Here is an 8,597-nt window from a genome sequence, read left to right on the forward strand (position 1 = left end):
CAACCGAGGCGAAGATTTCCTCGGACGTACCAGAACTACGACGCCCCAGGACAAATTTCGGCAGGTTTTCGGACAAATACAGGAGGCAACAGAGATGACTACCAGAGAAGCAGTGAACAGCGAGGTGATAATAGGGATGATTCACGCAACAGGCAAAATAGTGGGCCGAGGTTTCCAAGACCTTTCGTGTCCCCCGAGGAAATGCTGAACGGACCGTGCCAGATGCACTTCTTCCTCGACAGCAACGGGAAAAGACAGTCAGGGCACCTGCAGAAAGACTGTCGAAATTTTCAGGCAATGTTCAGATACGCAGAAAATGCTCACGCTCGAGCAGCACAGAGAAACCCTCGGGAGCCTAGGAGCGAGGTTCACCTCCCGCCACCTCCCGCGATTACAGAGGACAATCGACACCAGCTAAGAATAGCGGCAGCACCTGCACCACCACCCTATGTTGATCCTAACTCCAACGGAGCAGTGTTGATGATTCAGAAGGGAAGGCCGTCCAATAGAGCTCAAAAAGTAATCTCACGACAGGTGTTTATGGCAGAGAAAATGCCTCCACCAACAGTTGAGTACCTTAATTGGTCAGGACAAGATATCGGCTTCACAATAGCAGATCATCCGCAGCAAGTTCCTCGACCAGGGCAGTCAGCACTTATTCTGCCAGCAGTTATCGCAGGATTTGATGTCTCTCGAGTATTCATAGACGGCGGCAGCAGCTTGAACCTCATGTATGCAGATACATTGAGGAAGATGAACATATCCTTAGCAAACTTGAAACCAACAGACACAAGGTTCCACGGCATCACACCAGAGAAACCAAGTTATCCATTGGGAAAAATCAATCTCGATGTTCAATTTGGGACCCGAGAAAATTATAGAATCGAGAAGCTCGAATTTGAAGTCGTGGATTTTCCATCACAATACCACGCTCTGTTGGGACGACCAGCATATGCTAGATTTATGGCAGTACCACACTATACATACCTGTTGTGGAGGTTGCCCGGACCAAGAGGACCAATCACAGTCAAGGGAAGCTTTGCCTTAGCCGATAAGTGCGACAAGGATTTTCACAGGTTGGCAGAAACTTTCGGGATACAAGCCGAGTACTTGGCGTCAAAAAGCATGACTGATTACGACGTACTGCCAGACGTTGGAAGGCCAAATAAAGAATCAACTTTCAACACAGAGAAAAATTCTAAGGAGGTGCAGATTCACCCGACAGATCCAAAAAAGACGACATCTATCGCAAACGATATGGATATCGCATAGGAAAGCGCGCTCGTCAAGTTCCTCCGTGAGAACTGGAAAATCTTTGCATGGTGTCCAGCTGACATGCCAGGAGTACCCAGGGAACTTGCCGAGCACCACCTAAATTTGGATCCAACAGCAAAACCAATCAGACAACCTTTGCGGCGTTTTTCGGAACCAAACCGCAAAGCCATGCTTTCAGAAATAAATCGACTCGAAGAAGCTGGTTTTATCAGAGAAATATCTACAGAAGCCACATGGGTAGCTAACCCAGTGATGGTGCCGAAGAAAAACACGACAGTCCTTCGCATGTGCGTCGACTTTACGTGTCTCAATAAACATTGTCCTAAGGATCACTTTCCCCTCCCAAGGATCGATCAAATTATCGACTCCACGGCAGGTTGCGAACGTCTTTCCTTCTTGGATGCATATTCTGGTTATAACCAGATCAGATTAAAAGAAGATGATGAAGCCAAGACAGCGTTTATTACACCTTACGGCGTGTTTTGCTACAAAACAATGCCCTTTGGTCTAAAAAATGCGGGAGCAACATATCAGAGGATGATGCAGAAGTGTTTAGCAACACAGATCGGGAAAAACGTGCAAGTATACATCGATGATGTCGTCATAACATCAAAAAAGGGGACAACGTTGATCGAGGATCTCAAAGAAACTTTTGACAACCTCGACAAATTCTGCCTCAAACTGAACCCGACGAAGTGTTCTTTTGGCGTCCCAGCAGGAGAACTTCTGGGGTTTCTAGTTTCGGCAAGAGGGATTGAAGCAAATCCCGACAAAATACAAGCCATAGTAACAATGAGAAAGCCAACAAAGTTGAAAGAAATACAGCAGCTAACTGGGCGAGTCGCAGCTTTGAGCAGGTTCGTCGCCAGGTTAGGAGAAAAGCGTTACCATTTTATGCGCTGATAAAACAAGGAGATAAATTCCAGTGGAACGAAGAGGCCGACAGAGCTTTCGAGGATCTGAAGCGAAAAATCTCGACACCACCAATCCTGGTGGCTCCAAAGGAAAAGGACCCTCTCCTCAGTATATTGCAGCCACGCCCAAGTGGTTAGCACGGTATTAGTTGTCGAAAGAGAGGAAGAAGGGAAAATCCATGGAGTGCAGCGGCCAGTATACTTCGTGAGCGAAGTCTTGTCACCTTCAAAACAAAGGTACCCTCAGTACCAAAAGCTAGCATATGGAGTGTTCACGACAGCACGAAAATTGCGCCACTATTTTTCGGCACACCCGATCATAGTGGTCAATGAAGCTCCCTTGTCAAATATACTGAATAACCCAGAAGCTACGGGTCGTGTCTCCCTTTGGGGAATAGAACTTTCCCCTCGGGACATCACGTATGACAAAAGAAAAGCAATAAAGTCGCAAATACTGCCAGACTTCATCGCAGAATGGATGGAGTTGCAAAATACAGGACCTCCAGATTTATCGAGAACTTGGACCATGAACTTTGATGGGTCCAAGAGACTAGAAGGAGCTGGCGCAGGAGTAGTACTCATATCACCTGAAGGCGACAAATTGAAGTACATCCTCCGGATGACGTTCCTTAACGCATCTAACAATGAAGCAGAATATGAGGCCCTCATACACGGGATGAAGATGGCAAAAGCCTGTGGAGCAACTCGATTAAAAATCTTTGGCGACTCACAGTTGGTGGCTCAGCAAGTTATGAACCAATGTGATGCAATCAATGATAGCATGATGGCATACAAGGAGGTGTACAACGAGCTTGAGAAGTTATTCGATGGATGCGAAGTAAATCATATTAGCAGGTTGAGCAACGACGAAGCCGACGTTCTTGCAAACATCGGGTCACAGTGCCTTCCAGTCCCGCCAGGTGTATTCTGGGAAGAGATAACAGAGAGATCCACTAAGCCAACAAAGTCAAAAAAGAAGGAGAAGAAACCCTCGGGGGCTGCCAAGGAAAAGCAAGAGGACGAAGAAGAGGATCAGGACTTGGTCATGGTGATACAGATACCGTGGATGCAGCCGTACATATCATACATCATGAGGAAAGAAATACCCGATGATCCAGTTGAAGCAAGGCGAGTAATTCGACGCTCCAAAGCTTTTACGGTGGTCAAGGGAGAATTGTATAAGCGAAGTATTTCAGGCGTTTTGCAAAGGTGCGTTACACCCGAAGAAGGAAGAATAATCCTGAAGGATGTACACGAAGGAATATGTGGCCACCACGCAAGTAGTCGAGCTATCGCAGCCAAGGTTTTTCGGGCAGGATTCTACTGGTTGACAGCAATCGAGGACGCCAAGGACATAGTAAGAACTTGCGACGCATGTCAAAGGTTCGCCGCAAAACCTCACTCTCCAGCAGCAGAGCTAGCACCAATACCATTGTCTTGGCCCTTTGCTCAATGGGGACTTGATATGGTGGGTAAGTTACACAAATCCTGGCCAGGAGGAAAGGAGTACATGCTAGTAGCTGTCGATAAGTTTACAAAGTGGATAGAAGCGAAGCCGATAAATTCACCAGATGGAGCATCCGCAGTAAAATTCGTAAAAGGCCTCGTCTTCAGATTTGGAGTGCCCCACAGCATCGTCACAGACAACGGCAGCAACTTCACATCCCATGAATTCAAAGATTATTGCGAAGAGGTGGGTATTAAGCTGAACTTTGCGTCAGTTGCACATCCTCAAACCAATGGGCAAGTCGAGAAAGCCAATGGCATCATCTGCAATGGTATCAAGAAGCGCTTGTTAGGACCACTGGAAAAAGCTCGACATACCTGGCCAGAAGAACTACCAAGCGTGTTGTGGAGCATCCGAACAACACCAAACACAGCAACGCAGGAAACTCCGTTTTTCCTGGTTCATGGAGCAGAGGCAGTACTACCAATCGAGATAGAGCACAACTCTCCACGTGTCGCTGAATATGATGAAGAAACGTCGAGAAGAGTGCTAGAAGACGACGTCGACGCACTTGATGAAGCTCGAGATGAAGTATTATCTCGGGTAACCAAATATCAACAGGACTTGAAGAATTACCACAGTCGACGTTTGCGGCCAAGATCTTTTCAGGTGGGAGACCTAGTTCTTCGGCTCACGCAAAAAAGTCATGAAAAACTCGAGTCACCATGGCTTGGCCCTTACATTGTCACGGAAGTAATTGGAGGAGGAGCATACAGAATAAAGGACAAGAAGACAGGGGTGGAGGAGCCAAACCCCTGGAACGTGGCGCAACTTAGGCGTTTTTACGCCTAGAGTCAAAATATAGTCTTTGTAAAGCTTCAATGTACTGAAACGCCCGCGAGTTTTCAGACGCACTCTTTTCCTTTTTCGGGGCACCGAGTGGGGCCGGAGAAGGTTTTTAATGAGGCGGGCTCGCGGTGCTGCAATATAATAAAGATAGTGACAATATAACTTTTCTTCTTTATCGACATGACCAAAGTCTTCGCTCCGACGAATTTCAATATAGTTCATCGACAAAAGGAAAAACTTGCCTTGGTATTCAAATACCTCGTGAGTCAACAAAAATACAAAATAGTACTCAATAAAAAGCTTGGGGGCTCATATTCGCCTTAAATATATAAATGCCTTGGTTCAAAACCTCGCAAGTATACAAATATAGTAAAGAGTCACCGAAACACTCTGGGGCTAAACAAACAGAGAAATATAATGATTGCTTTACAATATAGTCATGGATTACAAAGAAAAAATATCTACAAGAAGAAACTAACTAGTCTTGATTCAATATGTCATCAAGAGTAACCCTGTTTTCCTCAGGAGCAGCACCAAGAAAATCGGCATAATGGCCATCGGCAAAAAAGTCGGCATCCATCCGAAGTAGGTCTTCAATCATTTCTTCGGCTATAGGCGTAACCTTCGTGTTAATCCTGTCAACACCAACTCTCCGACGTTTTACTTTTTGGTGAACCTTCTCGACAACCTGGGTAAGGTCAAGCTTCGAGTGGCAGATTTGGAGCATGATAAGAGCAAATGCGGCGCCAGCTACTAGTTGAGCTTTGACAAAATCATGGATACTGCGAGCATCCTTGAACCTTTCCATCAATTCAGGAAGAGTTTTTGGTTGGACGTTCCGAGGAAACATGGAGTTGTAAACCATGGACAAGGTCTTGGTACAGAAGTCAAGGAAATCGCGAGTTTGAGAGGCGCGATCTTGAAATCTGACAATTTGGCGGGTCCTCTCTAGGGTAGCCCAAAACAACGAACCATGGTCCAGGGAAAGATTAACAAGGAGGGTTGTCCTAGCATTTACCCTCTCTTCCTCGGCAGCAGCATCAACAAAGGCACCTATCAAAACAAAGAAGTGGAAACCTCTAAGAAACAGTAGCATGAAGATAGAAAATATCAGCGGATTTAAACAGGCATACCCGACATATCTGCACTGGCTTCATTCATTAATTCGAGCATGAAATTTTCTCGAGTAGTTGCCTTTTCAGCCTCGGAAGCAGCAATTTCCTTAGCAGCCACGGCTTCGTGAGCTTGTTGAAGAGCAATTTTTTCGGCTTCAGATGACTTACGAGATTGCTCCATCATCACAAGTGTTTGCTTCTTCGCATACTGAAGTTGCTGCCGAAGTTCATCCAGTTCTTGCGACAAGGTATCGTCGACAGTGCGGTATCGGCAAAAGCTCTCCTCGCACGAGAAGAAGGCGATACATTGGAAGGAGCGGAAGTTGGAGTATAGTTATCAAATATCAACTGAAATTTAGACAAGACAACATCAAATGACAGATAGAGTTTTTCATTAATTTCTTGGAATCATTACAAGGGCACTACAGTAGAGCTAAAGAAATGAGTGTCGCCAAAACAACTACTTTGGCAACAAAAGCAAAAGAAACAGAAAAAGAAACAAGGAGGCATGCAACTAGACCTCCGGCCTCGAGGAGCTAGGAGTCGAAGCTGGCTTGATCCCCAGATACGCCAAGATCTTCTTAGTGTTGGGCTTGGCTGCCTTGATCAGCGACCTCCATCTCGAATGCTCTATCTGGCTGGTGTCGCCAACCTTCATCCAATCAAGCGTCTGTTGGCTGTCAGCAACCAGGGCAACAGTACTCTCGACAGCAACCTTCATATTCTCCTGACGCATCTTCAATCCCAGGTCTTCCGACGAATTGAAAAGCTTGGCAAGGGCAAGGAAAGTCGAAGGTTCCTCTTTCTTCGGGAAGAAGTAGGGGAACAACGCCGACAAACTTGCACTGGCATTGGCCACGCCTTCACGAATTTCGCGCCCATGGAACTCCAGAAGAGAAAGTGCATCAAGGAGAGGGTCATTGACGGGATTCTCCAGATCAAAATCTTGGTTTGTTTGGGCTGCCACACGAGACAAACCATTAGTCAAAAACCAAGAAACAGAAGTACAATAGAAGGGGTTGATGATATTACTCAGCGTACGTCGACTTTGCGACTTCAGACGCTTGATGATCTCTTGTTCACGCACAGTTTGTGCAGTTTTCTGCTCATCTAAGGCAGATTCGGCATCTTTGAGCCTTCTCTGCAGCTCCTCGACACTAGCAGCTTTCACCTTGGCTTCATCAACCTCGGCCTTGGCTTTGCTAGCAGCAAGTTCAGCTTTCTTGCGAGCCGCCTCACTTTGCTCGAGTTTTTGAGCAAGTGCGTCGACACGTTCGTTGGCCTCTGAAAGTTTTTCTGTCGAGATATGAAAAAGAAAGAAAAGAAAGATCAAAAAATAGCGACAAGCAACAGGAATAGAAAGTCAAAGAAAAATAGCAAGTATAAAAGTCGTTACCTTCGGCTCTGGCGGCATATTCACGGTACCCAACAAATTGGGACCCGATCCGAAGAAGCTCTTTGATCATTGGCTGTTCAAAGGTAAGTACATCAAAAGAAACGTCGGCATGAAAAAGAGAAAAGGTGTGAAAAAACAAAATAAGGAAAATATAGATGCCGACAAACTTACATCATCTAAGAGCAGAGTCGATTTAACCGCCCAACTGAGGGGCAGGATCAACAATCTTTTCAACCCGTGCCCTTTTTGGTGAAGGGGCACGGGGGCTCGAAGGAGGAGTAGATGTATCAACATTTTGTTGAGGAGGCGACGATTCCTCCCCTTCAACTGGTTTTTCTGAAATAACTAAAGTATGTGACGTGCTCGTTCGAGCAGCCACATCTAAAGTTGGTGTTTCTTCATCATCACTGTGACAAAATAGTGGCAGCATAAAAAGCAAGGCAAAATAAAATTCTTCAAATAGAAAAGGAAAAGAGCAAGGAACCTACGAGCTGATGATACTCTCGATGTATGGATCATAAGCTGCTTTTCGAGGTGAAGGAGCAGTTTCTTCGGGTTTCGAGGTCCCGGAATCTTCGGCATTGCTCCTTTTCCTTTTGCTCTTCGGAGAAACAGCAGGAGGAGGAGATTGCGCTGATGTTGTATCTTCAGAGGCAGCATCCTTCTCAGTAGATCCCGCAGATTTTCGAGAATCTGCGGGTTCATTCACAAAAGAGGGGGTCTCCTGGTTGACATCATCGACAACGGCTCTTTCTTCGACCTCTCCATCCTCAGGAAGAGGAGGAAGGGAAGCCATAGTAGGATGATTCTACAAAGAAATAGTGACAAAAGAGAATAAGTGAGATACCACTGCAAATAAGATACGAGGAACAGTTCAAAACAAGATAAAACTTCGAGAAGACAAAATACCTCGGGAAGAGGATTGGAAGCACTGTATGGTTCCACTCGACAGGAGGAGGGAATAGGATCCTTCTTGCCTAATCGAGAAATTCTTCGAACCAATTTTTCCAAATCCTTTACAGAAAGATCACTGGAGATTCTGTTGGCGTCATTTTCACCAGAATACGTCCAAAGGGGATTTTTGCGAGCCTGAAGAGGCTGCACTCTAATCCTAAGGAAGTAGGCAGTAATTTGAACACCAGATAGCTCTTTGCCTCGAGTGTTTTGAAGATGACGGATACGAGCCATGAGCGCCTCTGTCGCTTTTTCTCTTCTTCAGAAGCTTCGGCATCCCAGGAACGGCGACGCAGAATCCTGGCACTTCCGTCGAACGGAACTATGTTGTGCTCCCACAATTGGCGCTTTCTTCGTGGATGTAGAGCCACTTTTTGCGCCATCCTTGGACAGAATCAGGAAACTTGACGTCGAAATAATCGACATCAGTCCGAACACAGATAACAACGCCACCTATGTTATAAGTGACGTTGTGGGAGCCATTACGGCGGAGGCAGAAAATGCGCTTCCACAGAGCCCAATTGGGAGTGATTCCGAGGAAGCATTCGCAAAGTGTGATAAAAATAGAAATGTGAAGGATGGAATTGGGAGTCAACTGGTGCAGTTGAATCCCATAAACAAAAAGAAGGCCGCGGAGGAAATCGTGG

General features: G+C 45.9%; 1 protein-coding gene and 1 long non-coding RNA gene across 2 annotated transcripts; both read right to left on the reverse strand.

The window, feature by feature from the left end:
* Positions 1-5,975: 5,975 nt before the first annotated feature.
* On the reverse strand, positions 5,976-7,182 carry LOC139830464 (uncharacterized). The gene is made up of 4 exons (XM_071818579.1): positions 7,168-7,182; positions 6,997-7,069; positions 6,642-6,896; positions 5,976-6,560 (listed from the first exon to the last, which is right to left on the reverse strand). Exons 2-4 carry the CDS (start codon positions 7,064-7,066, stop codon positions 6,115-6,117), a joined length of 771 nt encoding a protein of 256 aa, XP_071674680.1. The 5' UTR covers positions 7,067-7,069; positions 7,168-7,182; the 3' UTR covers positions 5,976-6,114.
* Positions 7,183-7,204: 22 nt separating this feature from the next.
* LOC139830465 (uncharacterized) lies at positions 7,205-8,185 on the reverse strand. Its single transcript, XR_011742450.1, has 3 exons — positions 7,906-8,185; positions 7,485-7,804; positions 7,205-7,403 (listed from the first exon to the last, which is right to left on the reverse strand). It is a non-coding gene; the product is annotated as an uncharacterized lncRNA (long non-coding RNA).
* Between the last annotated feature and the right edge of the window lie 412 nt (positions 8,186-8,597).

This window comes from Lolium perenne, chromosome 4, assembly GCF_019359855.2.
Source record: "Lolium perenne isolate Kyuss_39 chromosome 4, Kyuss_2.0, whole genome shotgun sequence".
Lineage (NCBI taxonomy): Eukaryota > Viridiplantae > Streptophyta > Magnoliopsida > Poales > Poaceae > Lolium > Lolium perenne.

Excerpts from the sequence above, each read along its gene's own strand:
- LOC139830464 (XM_071818579.1), bottom strand. The coding sequence starts at position 7,066 with ATGATCAAAGAGCTTCTTCGGATCGGGTCCCAATTTGTTGGGTACCGT. Across the intron at positions 6,897-6,996 it reads ATATGCCGCCAGAGCCGAAG|AAAAACTTTCAGAGGCCAAC; the intron begins GTAACGACTTTT and ends ATATCTCGACAG. Across the intron at positions 6,561-6,641 it reads TCTGAAGTCGCAAAGTCGAC|CCCAAACAAACCAAGATTTT; the intron begins GTACGCTGAGTA and ends CTCGTGTGGCAG.